The 27,860-nt window shown below is 48.3% G+C and overlaps 1 protein-coding gene across 4 annotated transcripts; it reads right to left on the reverse strand.

Annotated features, from left to right (window-relative positions):
- DCTD (dCMP deaminase) lies at positions 1-27,860 on the reverse strand. 4 transcript variants are annotated; one of them, XM_029226445.1, is made up of 6 exons: positions 27,684-27,860; positions 25,774-25,888; positions 25,052-25,187; positions 5,893-6,009; positions 4,230-4,326; positions 1-2,275 (listed from the first exon to the last, which is right to left on the reverse strand). In XM_029226445.1, the coding sequence occupies exons 2-6, from the start codon at positions 25,879-25,881 to the stop codon at positions 2,197-2,199; spliced, it is 537 nt and encodes a 178-aa protein (XP_029082278.1). In that variant the 5' UTR covers positions 25,882-25,888; positions 27,684-27,860; the 3' UTR covers positions 1-2,196. The 4 variants fall into 4 exon arrangements, with proteins under 4 accessions (XP_029082278.1, XP_029082276.1, XP_029082279.1 ...); XM_029226443.1 differs by lacking the exon at positions 27,684-27,860 and adding an exon at positions 27,407-27,642; XM_029226446.1 differs by lacking the exon at positions 27,684-27,860 and adding an exon at positions 27,403-27,439.

Genomic DNA, 27,860 nt, shown 5'->3' on the forward strand with positions numbered 1-27,860 from the left:
TGCATAGAGAAGTTACGTTTACGGTAGTGTATTAAGTGCGTAACAGCATTATGTCTAAAAAATGCACATTCCTTAGTCAAAGAATACTTTATTGCTAAAAAATGCGAACCATCATCAGAACCTTCAGGGAGTCGTATAATCTTTTTGCAACGGTAAAACCTCAAAGATCACTGATCACCGTAATAAACTTAGTAAAGAAAAAGTTTAAAATATTGTGAGAATTATCAAAATGTGACGCAGAGACATGAAGTGTGCAGATGCTGCTGAAAAAATGGCGCTGAGAGACTTGCTTCAAGAAGGGCTGCAACCGACCTCCAATACGTAAAACACGCAGTATCTGCCTGTGAGGTGCACGGCAAACCCGAGTTTTGCTTTTCGGAACTTTCTGGAACTTTTTTCTGAACATTTTCGATGTGAGGTTGGTTGAATCCGCAGATGCAGAAATCCGTAAACACAGAGGGCTGACTGTACAGGGCACTAGCCCCTAGACATATTTACGAATGTGACATAAACAATGACACATTCCTTGCTGAAAGGGCTCACAACTCATTCACAGCAACACAAAAATCTAACATATTTTCTATCTTTAAATATCTTTACTGATTTCTTGCTTCTATATACCTTTTGTTTTTGTTTTATGCATTTTAGAGCAGAGGGCAGGGGGTTTGGAGGAGATAAGAGAGAAAAAATTTGAGGCGAGAAAAGGAGATTTAGAGAAAGAATACGGTAGGAAAGCAGCAGATAAGCCAGCACTGGAGACTGGAGGATTATGGGAGGGAGGAGGCCTGGGACCTATTGGGTGGTGGAGACGACCTGTCAGATCAGATGGCCAGACCTGAGACAGGAGCAGGGCACGATGGAGAGAGAGAGGGAAGAGAGCCTTCCCGGACATCTTCAATCTGGTCCATAGAGACGCATCGCCCTTCAGCCCTGGGGAAGGCACATGGCATCCGTGCCTCAAACTGTTCTCTGAGCATTAAAACACGTGCAAGTGTGCTTCACAGACAACACAGAAATGACATGCCCCAGAATATGGAATCCAAAACCTCAGAGACAAAATAAAAACTCATAAAGATGTAAGAGCACTTTAAAACGGTCATGATCTTTAGGATAAAGAAACCATTTTCTCAACGAAGGTACTGAGCACATTTAATAAAAATGAAATGAGATTAAAGACAAGGTGCACTGCCACCCATCCCCCAAATCGAAGTGATTAGGAAGGTGAGATGTGTGTCAATGAAGGCAGGGCACCAGGAGCGCAAGTGAGCTCCTGTCACCAAGAGATCTGGACGGAACTGACACCTCCTCACGTTCATTTCACTTACAGGACGGGAGACAGCAGCCCTGGGAATGAACCGTGCTGGCACGTGCAGCAGCGGTGCGGGGCTCCGCCCCCGGGCAGGGTGTGGACCTGGGGGTGACGCAGGGCGACGGGCTGCCTTCCCCGGGAACGACTCATTACTCAAATAAACTAATGTAAGAGCTCTGTGTCACCCACAAAGCCAGAATAAGAAGCACGAACAACAGAGGTCCCCACCGCGCAGAGGCACACCGCGGCGCCGCCCTGTGGGAGGCAGGACAGCAGAGCGGGGGAAAGAACGCCCGCTCAGTTGCACTCATCTGCCAGGACGAAGGCGCACCCCGTCCAGGACTTTTGGGCGGGCGGCTGGGCGGCTGGGGGCTCCCTCAACTCTCGAAAGCAAACACTAATGCTACTGTCTTGTGGCTCCTTTCCTTTCCCCAAGGGCATTACATGTGATGCTTCATTCGGGCCCGATGTTCAGATCAGCGCGTCTGCTCATCCCGGTAGGCACACAGCCACAGTTATTTGTTTGTCCTCCCAGCATACGTGGCGTTGAAGAACGGCTGTGAAACGCAGTGGATGACGCACGGCTGGCGCCCTTCTGCGCAGCCACCAGCGTCCCAGCGAACCAGGGGACAGGAGGGGAGGGGCCCGCTCCAGCCCCGTGCGCACCCACAGCTCCTTTATTTTACACCCTAAATCGATAGTTTCAACAGATGCAGATTCCACGTGACAGGAGAGCGAGTCAGGAAGATTTGAGCTTTTACATTCTTCAGATGTCGACTTTTGCCGTCCCGGCTATTAAAAAGTTATGTGTAACTTTAAGATGAAAGGCATTAGCAGCTTCTTAGAAGAGGATAATCCAATCTTCTGGAGATTTAATGAGATGAAAGTCACTGGAGCGTCTGACTCGGTCTGCTGTTAATTGAATCAAAGTCAATGACAATCTGGCTGCACTTTGGTGTGAATTTCCTAAAGGTAAGAAACAAAACATATAAAGATATTATCTAGTGAGTAGTTAGAGCCATTTGTTTACTTTGGCTTAACCTACATTTTCTGCGGGGAGGGAAAAAATTTCCCGGTATTCGCTTGATATTTTGTCTCTATAGGAGCCAATTACAGTGCACCATACCGAGAGAAACACGGACCGGAAAAGACTAAGACAAAAAAAGATGCATGGGGCGGCTTGGTTTGTGTGTTCGTCAGCTAGCTGAGTTCATGAATTATCGGGAAGTCAGAGGATTTCTAACAAGTTAGCTGCATGACATGACATCCAATGACTAGTTTCCCCACCAGATTTATCTTATTGTCTAGGAAATTTTTGCAGCCAACTTGGGATTGCTCTAAAGCAAAAAAAAGAGCAAATTGTCTTTTGCTCTCAATACAAAACAACCAGCTCTAGTGGAGTCATTTTTAAAACCATGTTCTATAAATGCAGAAGTAAAATAAACCCATGACATTTTTTACTCATTAATATACCTTCTCAAGCAGGTGAAAAGAACATACATGGGGACTAAACATATTCCTTAAAAAAAATCAGTATACAGTAAATATCTAATTAGTGTTATGTAAATAAATTGTGTCTCAGAAGGCACAACAGTGCAAGAGATTCATTACGTATAACCTATATCCCTAATGAGTAACCCAAAAGGTTAGGTATGTTACCAATTACAAGGACCCCAACTGCTGACACAAAGACTATATATAAAGGAACTTCTTCAAAAGTTTTCAGTCTAAAAGAAGTTTCTACCAGAAACCAAAGGTGGTTGAACTGACTTGTAAGTAACACATACCTCCCAATCTGTGCCTACCAAAGGTAAAGCATATAAATATCAATGACTTAAAATCTCAATGTAAACTATGACTGTAAAAAGAATTCCCAGTGTTCCAACCTGGCAGGTTACTTTCACCTTAAATATTTTATGCCAGAGTTGTTACATCTGCAAAAAGATTTAATGTTAATATTATAAAACTTGTGAATTTTAAAATTTCTCACTACCAGAATAATTAGTTCAAGCCCTGGAAATCTACTAAAAGTGCAATCATTACACAGATTGTCTTCAGTTACTTCTGTCACTGCCCATAAAAATCTACCCTTAGAATAATCTTTAGAGTCTTAGCCCATCCTATTTAAAAAAGATGCTTCCTATACCCAGACAAAACTCTAATCCAAAAAAGATACATGCACCCCTATATTCATAGCAGCACTATTCACAATAGCCAAGACATGGAAACAACCTGAATGTCCATCGACAGATGAATGGATAAGAAAGATGTTGTGTGTGCACACACACACACACACAATGGAATATTACTAACCATGAAAAAGAACGAAATAACGCCATTTGCAGCAACATGGATGCAACGAGAGATTATCAAACTAAGTGAAGTCAGAAAGAGAAAGACAAATACCATATGATATCACTTATATGTGGAACCTAGAATATGATACAAATGAACCTATCTAGGAAACAGAAACAGACTCGTGGACATAGAGAACAGACTTGTGGTTGCCAAGGGGGAGGGGTTGGGGGAGGGACGGAGTGTGAGGTTGGGGTCAGCAGATGTGAGCTTTTATATACAGGATGCATAAACAACAAGGTCCTACTGTACAGCACAGGGAACTATATTCAGTATCCTGTGATAAACCATAATGGAAAAGAATGTATACATATATATAACTGAATCACTTTGCCGTACGGCAGACATATATATAACTGAATCACTTTGCCGTACGGCAGAAATTAGCACAACATTGTAAATCAACAATACTTCAATTAAGAAATAAATTTTTAAAATAAATAAAAAGATGCTTCCAAGTGTGGAGGTCAGGCATCCCACATAGAAATTAAACATCAGACAAGGTCAAGTGTGTTTTCTTCATCAGGCCTTCCAGCGCCTTCTCCTCCACACGCCTCCCACTCACCTGAAGGAAACCCCGGCCATTTCCAACATGAGCCTCGCGGCTCTTGTCTCATTGCTGTCGTGGTATTTATCAGACATGAAAATAACTTCTTTTATCCCTTAAAAGGCAACAATGAAAGAAACCTCATTATGTGCACACAGAGATACAACAAGAGGCATGCGGACGGAAGCCCTGGAGGAGCCTGATTAATCAACTTTCCTGAGGGTGCGAGCACACAATGTCCAGTGACTGAAATATGTATCTGCTGCTCTCAAATACAGCAGCACATGGATTCTGTTTAATCTGCCCTCCAGTCTTTATGGATTTTTTTTAAATAAATGCAAAGTGAAAACATGTCAAATAGTCAAGCCTTGATCCGATTAACAAATTTTCTTTACTGCAGGCAATCAAATTTTCTTTATTCGCAAGGCAACGACTCCTAACTCAAGAGGCTAACGGGGGTGGTGGAGAACACTGGCAGAATCAGAGATGAGGACCACCGTGCTGCCAGGAATGGCTCTGCAGACCAGTTCAAGCCAGCTTGACAGAGGGCAGATCTGTTTCCTACCCCTGTCTCACCAGGCAGTTCTAACTTGAGGGCCAAGAATCTGGAGGGCACTTGACAATCACTCGCTCCTCCACGAGCCTCAGAAGGGACCACAGGGGCTTCCCTGGTAGCGCAGTGGTTGAGAGTCCGCCTGCCGATGCAGGGGACACGGGTTTGTGCCCTGGTCCGGGAAGATCCCACATGCCGCGGAGCGGCTGGGCCCGTGAGCCATGGCCGCTGAGCCTGCGCGTCCGGAGCCTGTGCTCCGCAACGGGAGAGGCCACAGCAGTGAGAGGCCCGCGTACCGCAAAAAAAAAAAAAAAAAAAAGGGACCACAGGAGGCTGCTCTTCCCATGCACCTGCCGCCGCCGCTGTGCTAAGGATGGCGAGGAAAACTCGCGAAGGGTCGTACACCCCCAGGGAGGGAGCCCACGAGACTCCTTAACTGAGATCTTTGATCCTGATTCCACCAGACCGCTTCTGCTCAGAGATCCAGGGCTCGGGATAAACAGCCCCGTTAAAGCACACATCTGGCTAACGTGGTAAGTCTTTAAATCTCAAGCCGAGAGCTTTATGGAGATAAAGTGTAGCTGAATCTTAGATGCGACAGTTTGAAAAAGGTGAAATATTCCGAACACAATGGTGCAGATTTACGGTAACCGTAATGTAAGAAAAACTTCAAGTTGTACCATTTGAGTCTTATGACATTTATATGCAAAGAGATGTTTAGGTCCTCATATATCTACCATATATTAGATACAAATTAAAATTTCATTTACAGACTCCCAGCTGACCTTGTTTCTGACAGAAGTTCATTTCTCTCCCTCCCCCCTAATCTATGCACAATATGTCAGAGAATAGTAAATTGACAGTAATTATATGCGATGCTGGTGGTGTTTTTTGGCAGCTTGCAGTTTAGGAAGTTGCAAACTAAACTAAAAACATGCTAAGAATCACAGAGGATGCAATTAGTCTTAGAATACCTGGCACCATTCAAAAACAAAACCCAGGAAATATCTTGCAAAAGCTGATAGCGCAGTTAATTTAGATCTAAACAACAGCGATTTGAGATCAAACACATCTGCAGTGAGCAGGCAGCAAGGCAAATGTGACAAATGGGAACGGCCCGGGTCCTACCTGCCTGGATGATGAGCTTAGCACATTCATTACACGGGAACAAGGCGACATACATGGTACAGCCTTTCACATCTGCTGAGTTTTTGTTCATAATGGCATTCAGCTCGGCGTGGCACACTGTGGGTTTGAAGGAGAAAGAAAGAAAAACTTAGATTGCAAGCTCATGAAGAATTCGCTAAGAGTGTTGAGGCATTCCGTTTGCCCCTATGAAATAACACAGATAACCGGCTCAATTTTTAAAAAACTGATTAGAGACGGAAAGTACTGAGAAATGCAGGCCACGTGGTCTGACAGGTTGGCGATGAGCAGCGTGGACCGCAGCAGCCCTGGGTCTGTTAGCACCTACAGCAGCCAGGAGGAGCCAAGGTCAATTGTCCCCATCCACCCCAAGCAGAGCGATGGCTCACCGCTCCCCAAGACCCACAAGGCGGGGACGGAACCACCAGCATAAAACGGCTCACTTGTGTGCTGATAACGCTCACGCAGGGATATTCGCCAGGGCCACTAAGCGGGCAAAGGGCAATTCTGAGAGCAAGAGAATCAGGAAGTGAAGCTGAGCATTTCTGTCCCCAGGGATCTGCTGCACCTCATGGCCCTCAGCCCACACACACCAAAGAAAAATGCCATCGGATAACCAGCGGTTTGCCTTCCCTACGAAAACCATCCATCCACTTAATGGCCGTGGAAAGTCAAGTTCTTGCCAGACTGGTCAGTGATCCCCAAATGGTGATCCAAGGTCATCCCCAGCCTTGCCTGGGTTCAAGGTTGGGGAGGCTCCCTCCTCTCCTGTCCCGCACCTGCTGACGCCCACCCATCTTCCCAGGCTGCTAGGCTAGGTGTTCCCACCACCTAATCCACAGGTGCTCCTTTGAGGGGGCTCGTAGTATTTGCCTCTCGGATCTACTCCAGAACCCCTGACCTGCTTTGTGAGCTGCTGTATTGACTTCTAATATCATTACTTACTTTTCTGGGTGCGTTCTCTAAAACTGTTCTCCTTGTGGTGGTGATTCGCAGACTTGTCTGCCTGGTGGAACCCCCCAAGGAGGAAACCGCCATGTCTGTGTCCCCCACCTAGAGACCGTGATGGTCTGGGGTGTGGCCTAGGCTTTGGAATTTTTCAGAGATTCTCCCTCATGATTCTAAGCTGCAGACACGTTTAGAAAACACTGCCGTGTAGAACCCTCTCACATCTGCAGGGGACCTAACACACTCTAGGCACACGAGTGCTAGATAAATGTTTACTGAATGAATTACCATCTGGCCCTGGTCCAAATCATACAAAACTTCTAATTATAAACATGGGGGCCTTCGAAGGTCTCCCCCTCTGTCTCCAACTTATCACCCTCCTGCCCTGAGCACCTTCGTCCAGGAGCACTGAGGTTGTAAAACAAAGAATCTTGCCCACCACCCAGTTCTACAAGATCAAGTCATCAGCCACGGCAGCCGCTGACCTACCATGCGCCCTGAAAGGAATTCAGGGCAAAGAACGGGAGGACGCACTCTGTGCTTTGGGAAAACAGGCACGACAGGCCCTTAGTTAGATACACATTTCAGGACAAATTAGGGATCAATTCCAAGAAAATCTTTTTATGAACCCAGATTCTTGCATCTTCCCATACTTAGGAAAGCACTAAATTCATCAACTGAGATATCTCTTCCTTGTGACTGGTTATACTGTATGCTGACCGCACAAGCCCCTTAGCCGAGACCGTATATATATGGACCTCCCTCGCTACGTCTTCAGAGTTGTCTCTCAGAGGGTCTCTGAGAGGCTGTCTCCTGGCTCTGGTCCTCAGTAGGACCCTGAATAAAACTCAACTCTCGGCTCTCACATTCTGCGTTTTTCTTTTAGTCGACAAGGCCTTAAAAGACGAGTGGCCTAAACTCATGGCTCTTGTATACTTTAGCTCGGATGTCCTCACTCAGTCAATAAACTTTTACTGGGGGCCCACTCTGGCTCAGACAGGATCCAGCCCCTGGTCCACCGTCCTCCCCAGGCCTCCCGTCTTCAGGGGACGTTGTAAGTGTCCCTGTGAGTCCTGCAGCAGCTCTGCAATCCTGCAGGCAGAAAGCTGAGCTGGAGCCTTCTCAGGAGATGCTGGCGAGTGCTCACCTTAGCCTACGAACACCACGATTTAGTTGTGTGTAGAAATGACAGTCTCTGGCATTGTTAAGAAAATCTAAAGGGAAAAAAAGCAGCCGTGCTTAATCACATCACAGCGCATCAGAGAACAATCCTCACCGGCTGCAGAGGGACCCGAGCCTGGCTCCTTGTACCTTGTCCCGTAAACCCCAAGGGGTGGGGGGACCCTCAGGGCTGTCAGGGCACTGGCCTCGGAGGGGCCCCCCGGCCCCATTTCCTTCCCTGGTGACTGAGATGTTCCCAAGCTGGTATCAACACTGCTCCGTGTAAAAACAATTAGAGGAACTTGTTGCTTTTATTTCCCCCTTGAGGACACAGCCCAGGCTTCTAGGTTCTGTGTAACGCCCTGAGCCTAATGCTATGCCATGAACATACGGGTGTTAAATATTTACTGAATGAATAAAGGAGGAAATTCAGATTCCAATTCTTGATGGCAACGTTGGGAAATACAGAAAGTCCTCTTAAATTCAAATATCAAAAATATGCTTTCCCACCTAATAACTATTTTTTGATGGTGCTGGTATTAATATTCAGGACCAGAGTTTCTGAATCTGTTAGGAAACTCTATGATATCGTCCTCTTATGAATCTCTAAAAATTGTCACATTGACTACAACTGTCTTCCTCTAATTCATCCCAGGCAGTCTGGGGCAAAATACATTATGTCTGGATTCATTAACGAAAACTATCAGATGAAACAGATTCTCGCGTGCAGCATCCGACTCCCCTGTGTAAAGGGTGGTTTACAGAAATAACACGCTGGACTATAAACAGACGTCCTTTCTCTTAACCACAAGATCACAGGACGGAAAACACAAAGCTTCTTGTTAGAGAAACAAGAGGTCTCCCGGGCATTTAGAGCAGCTGAGTGCCAGGCGCACGTGAGGCTCTGTAAAGGGAACAGGTCACAACCCACAATCCCACACGTTCAAAAGCAGACAATGACAAGAGCGAAACTCAGGCGTCCCCTCCACACCTCGCTGCCCTCGTTCACCACCGCACACCCCAAACTCAGACGTGGCGAACACCCACCCCAGCCACCGGGCACCTGCTTCCCCAGCCTGCACCTGAGGGTCAAGGGGAGGAAGCCCTGGCCTGCGAAGCCCCTGACACTGAGCCGGGCCCCTCCCACCTCGTGACCCCCTGCGCTGTGGGTCCAGATCCTCAAGTCTGAAAGGCTGTGCGTTTCTGGCCTGGCTAGCCTTTCGGCACCACGGCCTCCAGTCTCTGCGGCCCTGACCCTCCAAGACCGCCCTGTGTTTCTCTCTGGGGCTGATCCGCCCAGGCGGCACCAGGCAGACAGGCCTCGGGACCCAGACTGTCCTCTGGGCAGACCAACGTGACTGACGACTGTCCATTCGGCTTGTTTAACGTGGGCCAGTCAGGGCGGAGGCTGGGGATTCATTCACCTGGCCTGGCATCTCCACTGGTCACTTAACAGGTAACCGCCTGGAGGAGGCCGCTCCAGGCCCAAGGAGCACCCAGCAGCAGGGCCTGCCTGCGACGGGCTTGCTCCGGGGCCCTGGCTGGCCTGACCGCAAGGCCGAGCGTCCTTCCCTGTATTCGCGTCCTCTCAGGCAAGTCTGGAAAAACGGCTTTGCGACAGGAGTCAGCCCGGGGTTCAAGGCCCAGGCTTGCCACTTAAAGCTGTGCTCTTTGGTTTGCAGGAGTAACAGTGGCTCCAACTAGCTAAATAAAAGCAGTTTTTACAATCCCAAGGGAATCTGGTTTTTAGCTTTTCCCCACGTGTCCAGTTTCCTTCCCTCAACCTCTAGAACAGCTGACCTTCTCCAAGACAGGCTGTCGCAACAAAACATGAGGCTTCTCTTCTGTTGTCGCCAAGGGCTGGGCCCCGCTCTCGGCAGCCCCTCACCAGGCATCTCCTATGATGCAGGCTCCCGCTGCCCCATTTTTCTTCTTCTTTACACACATACACTTAGCCCCCATTCTGAAGAGGCCGCCTTTTCAGCACTTTGCGTCTCTTTTCTTCTTCCTTTCGAGATGAAACTGTCTTATCTACAACTGCTACTGTATTTTTAAAATAATCACCTCTTGGCGTTATGATGCACATAGAACCTCTAGTTTTCTGTAAAACAAGGCTTTCTCAGCTGTAGGTCCTGAAATCAGTTTAGTGAGTTATAAACAGCATTTTTTCCTCCTTTTTAAGGAAACAGGTGGAAAGAGAAGGAGAGAGATCAGAATGCATCCCACGTGGCAAGGTTAAGGAGGTTCCTGAAAACTGTTCCGGGTGTAAACTATGTTTGCTGCGTTGCCATGTAAAAAGCTTAAGAAATACCAGTCTGCGGAAACCTGTTGGCCTCTGTAACGTGCTACTACACGCATACAACCAACTACTATAAACACACAAACAAAAAACTAAGCCTTAATTTATAGCCTCTGCCGATGTCTGTGGTGGAAATACTCCTGCAGGGCTAATTCCAAGCCCCCAACGTGTGGTGCGTAGCTGGGGAGAGACGTGATGTGTCGGATCTGCTCCGTGAGCCGACGGGAGGCTATCCCCACACCCTGCCGGGCGGCCTCATAGTTACCTAAACGCAGTCCTTTTCTGGCTGCAGTCTCTGGGCTCCCTGCTCTGCTGGCCCTCGATGCGTGACCACCCCACACCGCCACTCTAACCCGTTCAGCATCACCAGACCACCTCTCTGTGGGTCCCTGTGCTGCTCTCACATTTCTGGGCGTTTCCCAAGGCTCAACCCTGGTCTTTCGTTTTCCTCCCGTAGTCCTGGACTTTAAGGATTCATCCATCCGTAGATTCTCAGAGAACAGATCTACTTGTAAAACCCTGAAATCTACATTTCTAACCCCAATTTTTCCCACCTCCTCTGCAGGCCTCTTCTCTGGGTGGGCTGAGTCTTCTCTGCAACTTTTCTCACTATGATAGAAACACTCCGTAGATATCTGATGGCACTAAATTAAAGAATACATTTATCTTTTTTGAGTGCTAGCGTTTTTATGATGTGGCTTCGGAAGAGCTGCAGCAAGAACTACAAATAGGGCTGAGTACAAAAACCAACCAAGGAGGATGGCTCTACTACTGACCTCGAGATAAGCCTAGTTTCTACATTCAGAGCAGGAATCAGGACCAAGTATCCCAAAGATACACAGTGTCTAGAAAGTATTCAAAAGAAGCTAAATTGTTATATACACACAAGAAGACAAATTTTCCATTTACCTAGAATTACTCATCTATGGCTGAGCAATAAGCCAAAGAAATCTCCAAATACTACATGTGTATCTGTTAAGCACAAAGAGTGACACAAGAAGCTTCAACGATTCTCCACATTGTTTAAAAGGAAAAGAATCAAATGCTGAAAATATCAGATTAACGCGTATGAAGTTCTTGATTGATAGAAGGAGAACCTCTGTTTCAGGTAACTATAAGACAATTCACATGCTTTGGTCTTTTTTTTTTTTTTCTTTCGTATTACTAACTGTCAGAATTCAGAACTGCATTAACCTTGGCCCGCTGAGAAGAGACTGCATAATTAGAAAACTGTATTTTTCAAATTCCCTCTTACTAGGGCTTGATTAATCCTTACTGTCTCATGTAGGCGTTTCTCTAGAAGTTTGACAAATTAACAGGATATATTCCATCCTTCGTTAGATTTAAGAGATTCAACATTTTATAGATTTAACTTTCATCTCGTTTCATGTAAGACTAATACAACATCTATTTCAGACAGCAGCATTGTTAAGGTTACTTAAATAGGTTTAAAAGAAAAAAAAAGAAACCTCAGAATAAGGCTAAACAATTGCTAACTGCTGCACAAATAATTTAATAGCGTGATTTTACCCCAAACTGATCGTCATGTGGCTACCAGGACATGATGGGAGATACCGGGGCCTGATAAAATTTGGGGTCAGGAAAACTATGTTTCTATTCCAGCTAGAGAAAGCCTCCAGGTTGTTTAAAATTCCTCATTTTTAGTAGTACAGGATTTTTACTTGAAGAAAATGACTTCCTGGGGCCTGAGGGCTATTCCACCAAGGCTGACCTGGAAAGTGGGGCAGCCTGGTGACACAGCTGGGTTAGGAGCAGGAAAAAGGTCCAGACACAGAGCACCTGTTGGAACTTAGCCCGACCTGCCCTGCCTTCTGCCAACACTCTCCAGGCTGGTCTGTACAAGCGTGCTCGGCGTCCCTGGGGAGTGCCTCCGTGCCCTTGACTGATGGCTGTGACGGTTCTCGGGGCCAGGCGGCCACCAGCGTTCTGAGCACGGACACTTCAGCTTGCTGCCAAGAGGGAGGGTCCAGACTCGAGAGCCAAGAAGGGTGCGCTCAGGGCCGTGAAAAGGTGGGACGCTCCAGCCTGCAATTAATAACTGACACAAAACAGGGTACCCAAGTTCAAGGTTGACCTGTGCATTTAAAAAAATAACGCAACGTTAATTTTTACACGATACTCCACTTCTGATGACAAAGCTCTTGGTCATTACTTCTTGAAATCAGGGTCCAAGTGTTTTGACTTCTGGCGTCATACAGGGATCAGAGTGGCTGAATCGGACCCGTCTCTCTCAGAGCACGGGTGCCCCCCTGCTCTGGGTGCCCCTCAGGTGCCCGATGAAGGCTTCCACTGAGGGGTGGGATGTGCACCCACTCCTCTAACAGATCCATTTAGGGAAGCGCTTCCCTGCTTCAGGAGTTGGGATGGAATTTCAACTACTTATTTCTTAATTATTGAAAGATGTCCTGACGGCCTCATCTATCACCACCAGCCTGCAAAGGACCCATCCTTCAAGTCAAGAACTAAACAAGAGCGTAGCCTCCAGATTTAACCCTTCCCCAACCTCCCACCCCCAGCACCCCACAAAGGTCGCAAAGTGTTCACTGTCACGGCTACCCCCAATCCAAAGCCAGAATCTGGCCCCAAACAACGTCACCCCTCTACCTCACCTCCGCTCCATGAAGTTTCCATATTGGTAAGGCAGTGACTGGACTCGCTATTGAGTAGTCAAAGGATCTGAGGCTACGGTGGGTAGGGGAGAGGGAGAACCAGCTCAGGAAGGGACAACTACATTACTTCTCCGAGACAAACCCAGCGGCACAGGCCTGGTGGACCCCGCCCGCGCTTCTCAGCCTCTGCCCCAGAGCCCCCGCCACAGTCTTCCTCTCTGACAGCTGCTAATGCTCCAAAGCCTACTTCCCTCCCACGGCTTCTCACATAGAGCTCTGCCCATCCCCGTCCCCCCTTACCCCCGCCAGAGGAGCATCCCTTGGCACTGGGCTGCAGCAGGGAGGGAAAGTGGTTTCCAACTGTAGACGCCTCCCAGATGCGTGTCGTTCTAAGTCTTGGTTGCCGGCAGAGCGCCTACAGGCCTGGGTGCTGGCACTGCAGGAGCTGGCAGGTCCCCCCTGCAGAGCCCATGCCCCGCCAGGCAGGAGACGCCCAAGCACGGACAAACCAGAGCCAGGGCTGCAGGCACCACAGAAGAAAGGCCACGGAAGGCGGGAAGTGTGGCAAAAACCCAGGAAACAAGGGCTTAAATGCACCGTTTGTAGACAGAGGGGAGCTGAATCCGCAGGCAATATTGTTCCTGCAGAAAAATGTATCTGGATTACAGATGGCTTTCAGAACCAAGGGGGCTAAAACCTGGCATCTGCCTGCACCGGGGCACCAGGGTTCAAGCCCAGCCTCACTCAATGATGAACAGGAACATGAGTACCTTCCCTTCCTAACTCGCAAGGTTACAATGCCGAGCACGGCAGAAAATCGCTTTGTGAACTAGAGAGAATTCTGCCGGTGAAGCCACTGTTACCAAGTCAGAACTGCAAGTGTTTTCTGAGAACAGCGGCGTCCAATCCAGCTGGGTCTTGCTATGATGAAGACCTGTGGGAGCCAGAAGCAGGGCCCTCCTAAGCAGAGGCGACAGGTGACAGCACTTGGGCCTCACCTGGCCACACCCCAAACAGTGGGAACCCCTCTGCTAAGAACTGGATACGACTGCCCCGCCAACCCCACCCCCTGCACAGTTAGTGGCTTTTCTGTTCAGAAGATAAAGCAACTGCGCCCTCCTAGCTTCTGGCATTGAGGGGCGCATAGCTCCAGTGGAGAGTCGTCCATTATTACAGTCTAAGGTTGTAAGTGAAAATAAAAACAAGGAGTAGTGATAATGCAGAGGATCCCAGCCCTGCCCCTGGAAAACATCTGGAGTCTGTTCTGTTACCACCCTGTGCCCAGAGGAGGTCTCTGCTGGAAGAAAATGACAGCAGAAGGGAATTCTGGCCAGATCTGGGATCTGAAGAGGATGAGCTCCCTCAAAAGGCAGTCGGCAGGGACATATATACACTACCAAATGTAAAACAGATAGCTAGTGGGAAGCAGCCGCATGGCACAGGGAGACCAGCTCCGTGCTCTGTGACCACCTAGAGGGGTGGGATAGGGAGGGTGGGAGACGCAAGAGGGAAGAGAGATGGGGATATATGTATACGTATAGCTGATTCATTTTGTTGTAAAGCAGAAACTAACACACCATTGTAAAGCAATTATACTCTAATAAGGATGTTAAAAAAATAAAATAATGTAAAAAAAAATCAAAACGGCGGTTAAATCCTCCAGGCTCTGCATGAAGCCTCAGGCTCAGCTGCCTGTGGCCCAGGCCACTCCTGGAACAAGACTTTGGGCTGGTCCAGAGACGCCCCAGAGCCCCGCTTCCTCCTGCATGTACCCCAGCCATCTCCTCAGACTCTGCCCCTGCCCCCAGCTGCTAGTTGTGTGAATGACCCTTTGCATCCGGTGAAGCCTCAGCCTCCTGGCCTATGAACCTGAAAGAAAAAGACCTACTTCACTCTGTATGACAGACTCTAGGTCCATCCACCTCACTACAAATAACTCAATTTCGTTTCTTCTTATGGCTGAGTAATATTCCATTGTATATATGTGCCACATCTTCTTTATCCATTCATCTGTTGATGGACACTTAGGTTGCTGCCATGTCCTGGCTACTGTAAACAGAGCTGCAATGAACACTGTGGTACATGACTCTTTTTGAATGATGGTTTTCTCAGGGTATATGCCCAGTAGTGGGATTGCTGGGTCGTATGGTAGTTCTATACTCCAATAAAGATGTTAAAAAATTAAATTAAATTAAAATTAAAAAAAAAATAAAAATTGTGATCTTCGTACACACACAAAGACCTGCCTCTGAGACCCGCCACCAGGACTAAAATCTGTGATGAGCACAGCACCGAAGATGGACTTGGTAAATGTCGGTGCCGCCTGACCTTTCCTCCCGGGCTGCTCGGCTGGGCAGACAGGAGGACAGGCGTTTTTCCTCCCTCCCTCCCCTGCCCCCTTCTCCTCACTGCCTCTTGCTAAGGCTGCTGGCAGCAACTCAGGGCACCCAGGGGATCCACTTAGCCCCAGTGGTAGTGCTTAGGGCTAAAGAGACTCCTGGCTGCGGTGTTTCCATTATTGACAATAAAGCCCCCAGAACTCTAATTACTTTGCTTTCCTGTGTGCTAAGGACACACAACCAGGTCAGAAGGAGGAGGGAGTGGAGACAGTGTGAGCTGAGCCCACCTCCCTTTCCACTGTCCACGCGCGATATATACATTGTTTGACGTCTAATACGTCCTGAGGAAGCACAGATAGCAGCAGAACACTCACCACTGCTGGACAGCGTTGTGACGGAAAGACCCACTGTCAAGCTTCAAAGCTTCTCTCTCGGGTTAACAGCTTTTAAAGGTGAACCGGGATCGACCGATGGGCACTGGAACAGCAGTCAGGACCTGTGTTCTAATCGATCCCAGCTCTGCAAGGCACACCTCGGGTGACGCGCGGATCCCGGTCTGGGGTGGAGAAGACGGGGCTTACCGGATCTAACTCAGGACTCCCAGGAGAGACCACACTTGCGACCCTGACCTACGTTTCCAGGGCGGCCCGGCTCCCTGCCCCACACAGCCACCTCTCGTCTGCCTCCGTCCCCTTACAGCTCGTGACCACCCTCATCCTCCACTGGAATGCTGCAGTGGATCATGTCTCCACCTGTGACTCCATGAACCGAAGGTGGCAGGTTGGCTGTCACCCGCCCCTCTGCCCTCGTCCTCCCCTCATTGCTGATCCATGAGCTTGGGGGCCATCCCCCTCACATCCTCATCCATCTCCCTCTCCTGGACCATCCTCAGCTGCAAGCAAATGCGTGCTGTAACGACAGACAAACACACCCGGACCCTCCCCTCGGACAGACGGCGCACACCTCTGCCTTAGCCCCTCCCTTCTGGCTGCTTCTGCCGTTCTGCTCTCTTCCCAGACATCTCAAAACCAGATCTGCATCCGCCCTGCCCATTTCCTCGCCTTCCGCTCTTCCTTCAGCTGCTCCAGTTTGCCTTCCAGCGGGCCCGCCCCACGGAGCTGCCCCCTGCACTGCCAGCACGACTTGCGCGGTGCTTAACCCCACAGGCGTGTTCTCACCTTCCCGGACCTCTCGGCAGCCTCTGGCGTGGCCTCCCGCCTTCTGGAAGCGCTGCCCTGTGTGCTTCCTGATACCACAGCCCTTCTCTGCGGGCCCTTCCACTCCCCCAGCCGCCGCTCAGGGATCTGGCCAGGGCCCGGCCTCTGCACCCTCTCCCTGCATCACCTCGCCTACACCCGTGATGCCACCCAGTGCTGGCACGCCACGCTGACTCGGATGTCTGCTCGCACACCCAACCCGCTGACCTCACACCCTCCCTGGGAGCTCTTACACACACCTTCAACCCCAGAGGCCCAGACCTCCCCCCCTCCCCTCCCCCAAACGTAGGCGCTCGACCAGAACCTTTGCAAGGAGCGGTTCTCCCTCCCCAACCCCGCACCACCAGCCCTCATGATGCTGCCTCCAAAGCACCCCTCTCCCCACCTCCTCCCCACTGCCCTCTCGCCCCGCCTCCTGCAACTGCCCTCGGCTGTGTCCCTGTTTCCACCTGCCCCCAAACAACCCACTTCCCACACCCCCCAAACTCCTGACCCTGCGGGCCCCCGCCTTGCCTTGTTACTCCGGCCTTCACCCGCTAGGCTTGGGCCAGACGGTCTCCTTGCTGCACAGTGATCTAGAGCCTTCCTCCTCCAGGGCCTTCACCCAAGCATCTCTCTCTGTGGAACGCGGTTCTCATCCCCAAACACCCATTACGCCATCTTTACCTGACGGGGGCCCATCAAATCCTTCAGATCTCTGTGTAACAGTCACTTCCTCAGAAAGAAACATTCAATACCATCTGTTTATCCCATTCATGTCTACCTGCTCCACCATCAGTCTGCAAGCTCCTTGAACACAGAGAACATGTACATTATTTACTGCTGTAGAGCACCTGGCACAGAATACATACAATAGATGACCTGTAAGTATCTGCTGAGTAAATGAACAACTACAGGTGAACATACTCGGGAAATGTCACATATTATAAAATATAGTTACAATTCTTAAAAAGCAAGACGCCTTAAGAACTCACCAACAGACAACTCAAACTGATATGAGTAGATGACTCATTTGTATTTATTTCAATTTCTAAGTCAAGTTAGAAGTTATAACTCACTCGCAGAAGGAAAAAGGACATGAGGAATTCTGCTTCCCTTTTCCACCTAAACTCAAAATTAATGGCATTTTGAACAAAGTCTTTTAATTGTAGAATTTAAAAATTCATGCTCACTTATCGTATTCAATATTTTAAATTTACTACGGCATCTATCACTTGAAAGCACAGAGATGAAATTTACACCTCCATGCACTGGCTAGGACCTGCGTGTCAGATGGCATGAGCAGAGAGAAGACGGGCACATTCCAACCACCCTGCTTTCACCAATATTCTCCATTTATCAAGGGATTTCCTGAAGCCAGGCCAGTATCCATGTTTCAATAAACATCACCACACGGACTGATTCACAAAAGGATTTCTCCTTTCTTTCTATTTGGTCTTAGAATAACCTCCTGTCTCCAAAGAGTTCTAAGTGTCTCTCCTCTCTTCATATATATTTTCTTGTATTTACGCACGGGGTCTTTTTCTTCATTGCTGTCCTCCAACCTTTTTTCATCCATGTTTGTGGGGTAACCTACACTCTGTGTACCATCTCCATCGGTTTATATTCATCTCAGAACTGGAGCAGATCTGAATCACTAGAAGGAGTTGCAGGGGAACAAAGCCTGTTTCTCTCTATTAATTTGTCCACACGCACAGATGCACAGTCCCTCTGTGTCGCTGCCATCAACAGCTGTTTACTGCAGCTTTCACCCCAGGATGCTTCCCGAACACCCTTAAAACCCCTTAAGCAGAGAAACAGCGCCCTAATCAAATAAAATCAAAGCTATATTGTTTAATTTTTCCCGAAAACTCTAGAACTGGAGGAGTCCTCAGTGATCATTTATTTCAAAAAGATATTGAGAAGTGAATGTCAAGTCGTGTATCTGACAACCCCACAATCCCTGGGTTTATGTACATACACCACCCCTGGAGCCCCGGCTCTGGACAGTCAGTCTAGGATTCTCTCACTTGAACCTGATAATTGTCATTTTAAGCACTGTGGAGCTTTTCTTAGCCAACATGCATATTAAAGGTTTGTATGGTACCACGCAAATATAAAACAAAAGTCCTAAGAAGTAAAAGTAATAAACAATATAAATAGTTGCAAAAATCTCCGGGAACCAGATTTTATTGCCTATTTCTGGGAGCAAACTATATACATATATATATATTCTACTTTAATACCAGTATTAACAAAGCTTATGAAAGATAGAGTCTTGATGAAAAAAACTCAAAACAAAACCTTAATAATTCAGGCCAATTTCAGAATAGATCAATCAAAACCCACATAACTGACAGAACAGACCAACAGAATAAAGACTCCAAGGTTCAAGGAGTGTCAGGTGCTCCCTGGAACCACGATGATGGCAACCCTGAGTTTCTAAGCAAAGGCTTATCAACATAGAGAATTAAAGAAGTTATATTTATCATTCAGATAATTAATGAGCTCACATACTTAATACAACCTAAAATAGGTTGAATGTGGCCCTGAAATTTTGTTGACGCTATTAATCTCTCAACAAACCTTTTATTTAGAGAGATTGTACAAAGACAAACTTCAGCCCCCTTCCTGGTCATCAATTTGGAAATCACTAACCTTGAATGATTTTTAAGTTTTATTATAAACGTCCATGAAGTAAACTGACTTTTTATAGACAAAGACCGATATGTGTATTTTTATGGGTAGGTTTGATCCTATAGATAAGCATTTGAGCTTTTCCTACATCTGCTCTTCAGGACAGGTAGTTACAATACATTGTTACTATACATCCCTTGTAGACATTCATGGTGAAACAGTAATCTCTAGCTCTTAGAAAATAACTAGCCCTGAATTTATAGATTAAAACGTATAGATAAAAATCAAATAAATGAACAAAATCATGATTTATTCTTTTCTGAAGGCTGTTTATAAACACTTACACCTGAATGTGAAATACACTTATGTTAAGCTGGGGGGAGCCTCATTCATAAGCCATTGTGTTTCCCTGTTTGTCTAAAACACTGCACGGTGAAACCCGAGTTTGCCCCTCTTTTCATAAAAACAATATACTTTATTTTTTTACTGTAAACTTGCTCCAAGGTTTTCCATTGATTACACTAGTTATTTTGTACAAAAGTCCCTAATTAGGCCCACTGTCAGGCCACAAGTACTGGATGGCTAGGCAGGGGAGGGATGTTGGGTCGCCACCAGTGAAATTAGAATTCTGCAGGAAAAGAAACAGCAAGTCATCAAGTCCATGGATCTGCCTAACAAAACCAGAGGGCATTCAATTTCAACCGGCTGAGGGAATAAATTTGATCTTAATTACTAAGAAGCTCTTACGTTGTGAGGAAGTTGCAGCTTAAGAAGGATCAGCCTCCTAACTTCCTGATAAGTTAGTTTCTCCAGACTAACCTTTTGGATGCCAAAGACACACATCGCATGCATGGCAGTCGGGAAAATGTCAGCGTTCAAAGGGGTAAAAGGTAAATGGCTAAGTAATCCCTAAAACGACATCTACGCACGCTTAACAACCTGCTACATCTGAAAAATAAAGACTACATTTAAACAGAAAATTTAAAGAAGCACTGCCACACGCTGGCAAAACCTTTTCAAGCTGCCACGCTGAACTCTTGCCTTAATTAATTTCCAGCATTTTCCTTCCCAGCATTATACTTTTTTTTTTTGGCCACGCTGCACGGCATGTGGGATTTCTTAGTCCCCCGACCAGGGATCGAACCCGCGGCCCCTGCAGTGGAAGCGCAGATTCTTAACCAGTGAGAGTTTTCCTGCATAAATATGAACTGACTCTGGAAAAAGTCTCATGCCTCCATGTCTGCCTGATGCATCAGAGTGCGGGGCTACCCCCCATCTTGGGACATCAAGACTATGGTCCCCTCCACGAGTGCGATGCAACAGCCAAAGCAATCCTGGCTTCTTGATTGACTGGGATGGAAGAGGAGGCCAAGCAAAGAGGCCTGCTTCCCCACAAATCCCTTCCCCAATGGGAACCAGCATGGCAGGAAAATGCATTCAAGTTTGATGGGCGTGGGAGCTCTGTTAAAAACATGAAGTTTAACAATGGCTCCCAAGGAAGAAAGAAGTTGATTCTATGCCAGCACTCTGGTCTGTAAACCATGTCATCAAAATTGGTTATGAAAACCTGAGGAAAGAGTGATCTCTGAATTACCACAAGTATTTCGCCTCCATTTTATAAAATTGGTATTTTGATTAAATGTGCTTCACTCTGATGAATCCTGCAAAGAGAAAGGAACGGAAAGTGTCAGCTGAGTGCTTCATTCTGGGGTTAGCAACCACCCCTCATAAAAATTAAAGTCTTCCGAAGTTTTTTACAAGGTAAATTAGATATATCTGCTCCTTTCCAGTTTTTTTTTCATTGTCATTCATGTGAAAAGGCGTCACTATAATAGTGCTGGCTTCCTCCTGCCACTTACTCTTACTGACATCATACTATCTTTTGGATTTCTCAGGAAAAAGATGAGATAAAAGGCAGTTTCCTTGGCAGGGGGAATTTTCATTTTCCATATTAATACCACATTATAATCAAATCGTTTCAATGAAGTTTTGATCCTAAGCCTGGAAGAACAAAAACACCCTTTAAAAATGCCTCTCTAGAGACACAGCCCAGAAAAAACACCATCTTCCTACTCTGTTACACGTATTCTGTGTTTACCTCCCCTTCCACAGAGTGTCAATCAAGACTAATGACTTCCAAACTTACAGAATTAATAAGGAGAATTAAGCTATATATGTTAACCAGTAAACTTAAACTTACACAGTTCCCAAGCTCCCCTTGGGAGAAATGTGAAGGGAAGCCAGGTGCAAACGGCTTCCTGCTTCATCCTGGGCGCAGGCCACCACCACCTGAGCTCTCGACCTCTGGGGGGTCATTTCATTGAAACCTCTGTTTGCTCAAGTGCACAGCGAGAAGAAAATGGGTGGCCCGCCGTGCTGCCATGTACCCGCTTCAGAAAAGCCGAATTCCCGTGCCCCACTGCCCCCCCAAGGAAGCACAGAGCGCTGGCCTCGGCATTAGAAGATGTCACCCTGCCTGTGTGGCATTGTGTTAGTTACTTAACGTTTCTGGGCCTTCAGGTTCCCATCCATGAATGAAGTGGGTAGCTTAGACCCTGTGGGCACAAACCCCAAGGTACCACTGAGGTTCTGCCAGGGCTACAGGGACGGTCCACAGACTGGCAAACATATGTCTAGCACTTACATACACTTTTTTCCAAACATCAGGAAAGTTCAGATTAATGCAAAGTGTTACTGATATCAAATAGCTTTTTGTCATCATGGATCTTCTTACTCAAAAGATACTAATAAAAGGTATGATCTCACTTTTGTGTGGAATCTAAAAAACAAAAACAAGCTCACAGATACACAGACCAGATGGGTGGTTGCCAGAGGGGGGAGGTGGGTGGGAGGTACAAACTTCCAGTTATGAAATGAAGTCCTGTGATGTTCAGCATGGTGACTGTAGTTAATAATAATACAGTACTGCACACTTGAAGGTTGCTAAGAGAGTAGGTCTTGCAAATCTTCATGGTAAGAAAAAAAACTTTGTACACATATCAAATACTGATACATATGAACCATCATGTCCTATACCTGTAACTAATGTAACTTTGTATGTCAATTATACCTCAGTTTTTTTAAAAAGATACTACTAGTTTAACTAGCATTATATAGGGGTCTTGGAAGGTTTTTTTGACATTTAAGAGGGTCCCCATATACTCAGAAGAATTAGGAAGCCAGTGGTCTGGAATCTAGATAACCTCTAAAGCTCCTCTACAGGGATGGACACAGAGTCATCCCTGAGACAGGAGCCCAGCCACCGTTAACGCCCACCCAAGTCCAGACATTATCACTTATTTTTTTGACTTCTTTTTTTTTTTTTTTTTTTTGCGGTATGCGGGCCTCTCACTGCTGCGGCCTCTCCCGTTGTGGAGCACAGGCTCCGGACGCGCAGGCTCAGCGGCCATGGCTCACGGGCCCAGCCGCTCCGCGGCATGTGGGATCTTCCCGGACCGGGGCACAAACCCCTGTCTCCTGCATCGGCAGGCGGACTCTCAACCACTGCGCCACCAGGGAAGCCCCATCACTTATTTTTTTAAATTAATTTTCTTTAAGTCTTAAAACAGAAAAAAAGAATTTGCATTTAGTCAATTAGCACCAAACATTTCTATTACATCCAAGGCTACCTAAACATTTACTTCTCTGTGACCCAAAATCCCTTCAAAAGACAAGACCGAGTGGATACTTTGCAGCCAGTCATAGTTATTCAGACTTAAAGTCCATCTTTACATGTATTATGATGGTAGTGATACTAAATGCCTTTTAAAAACCACTTAATACGTTCTCCGACTTTTACAGTACATCAAATTATAGGCTTACTCTCGTGAAAGAAAACTGTCTACATTCTAACACAGCTACATGTAAAATGAATAATTGATAAGTAAGGGGCAAAGAGCTTTGAAAACCTAGAGGTATCACATGGATAGTAAAAAATAATGCACACAGACAACCAGTGCCCTGAAACTCAGCAACCATTCAATAGAAAACAATCAGTGGAGCTGGACAAATGCCTGTGTGGGTTTTTTTTTTTTTTTTAATTCCTTCTGGAAAGGAGCTCTGAAAGGTACTCTCCAACTTGGACAAAAGGCAAGTGTCTCAGAACAAACACAATTAGCTACTGGAGAGGTTCTGGAAGTGGGAAGTCGGGGGATGGTAAATATGCTGCAAAGCCTTGGGCTTCTAGGTCACTGCCAGAAATGTGCCTGGGGCTCATGGTGATTGAAGGAGGCACAGGTCCTACGGGAGAGCCGCCCGGTAACCAGTGAGGACCCCTCTATGCCGTGCAGACCACTGGCATCGTTTTGCCACCAGCCTCAGCGTCACAGCCTCCTCTACAGGGAAGCTCAGCGCCGGGACCCACAGCCCACTATCCTGACTCAGTGAATACGGGCTGCGGTCCTTACACACATCACCGTGGACCTTGAATTCATCAACCCTTTCATCTTTATATGGGACGTTGAACTGTCCTGTGAAAAAGCACCTTTGCGTGTGCCTACAATGAACGAATCATTTCCCTTCTTTCTCATCACTGAAAGCATACAGAACCAAAAGCAGGGTGACCACGAGTTTCTCAAATACACCGGCACATCTTTCCCGCGCTCCACTCGGCTATAAAGCTGAGGCTGAAAAGGCAGTTTTACCCTCTTTTCCCCGGGATCCGACTCTTCCTTCTCTGACAAGGGGGCGAGTTAAATGGACTAACCCGACGATGAAATCCCCTTAATCACGGAACTGTTCTATTCCCTGAGAACCCTGAGTGCTTTGTAGCTCTCCCCAGTCTCATTCTTCAATTCCTTCTCCACCTCCAGGCACTTTTTTTTTTTCTTTCAAAAAACGAAGCAGTTGCCCTGAAGCAGCTTAGAAAGAAATTTATGGGGCTTATTTAACATGATTAAGGCCCAGGAACATTAGTAAAAATATATAACTTAGGCTACATGTAGACTTGGAGCTCTTCGTGAGAAAAACTCCAGAGGAAAACCTAGCAGGGAAGAGCCAATGAAACAGAAAGGGCTCACACGACACCTGACCCTTATTTCCTGAGGGCACAGCTTTCCCATTCGGATGGCCTGCATCTACGTTACTTCCAGCAGAGGCAGTCTGTTCATTTCCAGACATAAATTCAGGTCCAAACGTTAAGAAAATTCAGCAACCAGCATTTGCAGCCCGATGTGCCTCTTTACAGCATTAGTTGCATATTCTCCAGGGAGTTAAAGGAAAAGGGAGGCTTGGCTGGTCACTCCCAGATAATCTCTGATAATCTCTGAAGTGAGTCCCCCTGGGGCTCAGATAGCCAACAGATTATAACAAGCATCCTCTCCTAATTTAAAGATGAAAACCAGAGTCGGCCAGGCCAAAGGTCTCGCGGCGTGCGCATCTGGCTCGCGGTCTGGCCAGCGGCCACTCTGGGAATGTGGCGCCCGGGGAAACAGGAGCAAGCGACTGCATCATCCCTCTCCGGGTGTCCAGCTCACAGCTTGTGTCCTGCTTCCCAGAGATGAGCTTGAGCCAGATTTCCTCAGTAGGTGGAAATGCACGCTGCTTCTCATCAGAGCAAAGCCCTGGCCAGTACTTGGTTAGCTGGCCCCGCTCCCAAGCAGCCAAGAAACAAATGGCAGGGCCACCGTGCCCATTTCACAGCCACCTCCCCCGGGGGCTGTGGCACTCTGCAGAGAAGCCCACCACCAGTGAAACACGCGAGGCCCATGACAGAGCCCTGGCCCCAGGGCCAGGCTGTGTGACCACTACCACGCCTCCACTTCTTGGCTCCCTTTGGCACTTAGGGGAAATTGCGGTACTTCAATAGGGTTTTTTTCTTTCCAGCTGTCGGTAACAACTGAAAAGGAAGATGATGCTTTCTGACCATCTACCGTATTTAAGCACTCACCGAGGCTATGACACAAGCAGAATGGAACACACAACATGCCCTACCGTAAGGGTATTTGGTATCCAGTATACTCTCCGCTGTCCTCCTCCAAGGCAAGAGGTCATCGCTGCATCCATTTGGCATTCCATTGTACCCAATGCCCACAATCTTGTTTTCTGCATTCACGATGCAGGCTCCGACCTACAGGAAGACATGCCCAAAGGCTTGGTGACTTCGGGTGGCTGGTCTGCCAGTGGAGAGGCAGTAAGGGAGACCAGACGCCTGCAGAGCTCCAAGATGGGCACGCTACTTCTGGAGGGGCTAAGAGCTCTGTCTCCTTGGGGTACGAGAGGCAGTTAACGATGGCATGTGACAATTTACTCTCTCACAGGAAGAGGTAAGCAGGCAGGAATGCAGCACAAAAGACAGCAGATTTCCTCTGTTTTTTGTAAGTTGGCAGGTGTCCACTGAGCCTCTTCCTCTTGTAATTTGCTCACTTGTAGGTACCTCCGTGTCTGTGAGTGTCCAAACATTCTCCTGTAAAACTCACTTACCGGGCCTCCCTGGTGGCGCAGTGGTTGAGAGTCCGCCTGCCAATGCAGCGGACACGGGTTCGTGCCCCGGTCCGGGAAGATCCCACGTGCCGCGGAGCAGCTGGGCCCGTGAGCCATGGCCGCTGAGCCTGCGCGTCCGGAGCCTGTGCTCCGCAACGGGAGAGGCCACAACAGTGAGAGGCCCGCGTACCGCAAAAAAACAAACAAACAAACAAAAAAAACAACTCACTTACCTGGGAGTTTGGATCTTTGCTCCTCTGTGCCGATAAGAAGGCCACTGCCATGAAATACTCAGGCCATTCCAAATAGTCATCACGTTTTTTACAGTGAAATTCACTCATGCTGGGTCTAGAAAAAAAACACAACAAAATAGCAGTGGACAAAGACATTTTGGTCAATCTGCTTTCCAGTTCAACCCAAAGCACATTTCAACTTTGGATCTCCAAACTCAGACAATTTCAATTTACATTTATCAATCAGAAATCACAGCACATGAACCCCAGACGGTCTCTGGTCTTCAGAAAAAAAAAAAATAAGAAATTAAGTTACTATTTCGGAAGTTTGGATTCGGCTTGTATGGCTGCGCATTCCCAGATATTACATCTATTTACTGCTTTCTCATAGGATTTTTTTGCCAGTTACTACACATGCCTGCCCTACAAATCACTGTCATCCTTTACCTCTCTCCCTTATCAAATGGAGCCAGCAAAAGAGGGCAAGGGAAAGGAGAACACTTATTGATCATCTAATATATTTCAGACACTGTTGAAGGTTATACACATTATCTCACTGAAGCCTCGTTCTGAGCTAAAGGTAACTAACACCCTTCTTAGACAGAGGCTCAGAGAATATAAGTAACTCTCCCTAAACCACACTGGATTATTCTCCATGCCAGTTGGATTCCATTTGGAGCTGTCCCAACTGTGATATTCATGTGTGCCTTCCCTTTCCCTTAGTTTCCCCAGGTGGGACAGACGTTATCCACTGTGAGTACTGAACCAAAAGAGGAGAAACGATGAAGACTGCCAAGTGTCGTGAGTAAGGCAAGATTTCGGTAACACTGCGCTCTACTCCCGGGCAGGCACAAGCGGTCTCTCCAACAGGGAGAGAGCCCTGAAGGGACCTAAAGCTTCCAGTAAGCGGGTGGGGGGATCCTTTCGAGGGAGATGAACCAAGGGCAAGGAAGGAGGGCAACAACGCAGAAACCCGGTGGCTCTCAGGGAAAAGTCTGATTTTTAATGTCAAGGGCTGAAGGACGGGGAGGCTTTCCCAACAGCTGGGCTTCGGGACCTAGCTGTGAAGCTGACGCGACCGTGCAGCACGTCGGTGCCTGCTGGGAACCTGGTTACCCACTAGGTACGCTTCCCCGATCCTAAGGGTCCTGTAAACCCTCTTAACGCGAAGCGACGCTGGACGGAACTGGTTTACCACACGGTTTAAGGGGCAGCATCCAAAACCGCTGCTGGGGGCCCGGAGGGGTGCTGGGTAGACAGGAGGCCAGGCGAGGAAGGAGAGCGAAGAAGGAGAGCGGAGGGAAGGGAACTTACTACCGGCTTAGGATTAGCGCTCGCTGGTGCCCTGCAGCCCCGCTGCAGAACGGACCCAGGGAGACACGGCTGGTCACCGGCCCGGCCGCAAGCCACGCTCCTCCCGCCCCTCGAGGCCAACCCCGGGACGCAGCCACCGGCCCCGCCGCCCACGTGGCAGCTCCTCTCGGACGCCCCGGAGGCCGCCGCGCGCCCCGCGAGGTTGACCAAGCGCCGCCGGCCCCGCGCCGCTTCCCCGGCAGCACGTTGGACCGGGAGGGGGGCGTCCCCGCGGGGCCCGCTGCCCCGGCCGCCCCTCCGCTCCCCGCCCGCGACCTGCAGGCCGGCGCCAGTCCCCGCCGCCGCCGCTGTCCCGCCGTCCCGCCCGGGAAGGAAGTCGGGAGAGGAGGCGGGGCCGCCGCGTGGCCGGAAGGTGGCGGGACTCCACGCCCAGGTCGCCGGCGCTTCCTCGTCCCGGCCGGCCGGCGACCTTCCGGGCCGGCGCACGAGCGGCCGCGCCCGGGCCGCCCGCCCCCTGTGCCGTAGCGGCGCTTGGGTTTCGCCCTTGGCTTCCATCTGGCGCCCGCGAACGCGCGCCGAGGCCGCTGGGCCGGCACCTGCACGGTCGCCCCGCCGCCCCGGGTCCTCGGACGGCACGGCTCGTGGCCGCGCCCAGGCCTCCGACTTCTTCGAAATCGCTGCAGTTTCAGATCTCGGGATCTGAGGGTCGTTTCAGCGGTTGCTGGCGAGGGTTTGGGGTTTTTCCTTCTCACTTTTTTCGGGGCAGGACTAAG

The sequence above is a fragment of the Monodon monoceros genome, unplaced genomic scaffold (genome assembly GCF_005190385.1).
Source record: "Monodon monoceros isolate NGI ecotype Baffin Bay Population unplaced genomic scaffold, NGI_Narwhal_1 Super_Scaffold_17, whole genome shotgun sequence".
In the NCBI taxonomy this organism is placed as follows: Eukaryota; Metazoa; Chordata; class Mammalia; order Artiodactyla; family Monodontidae; genus Monodon; species Monodon monoceros.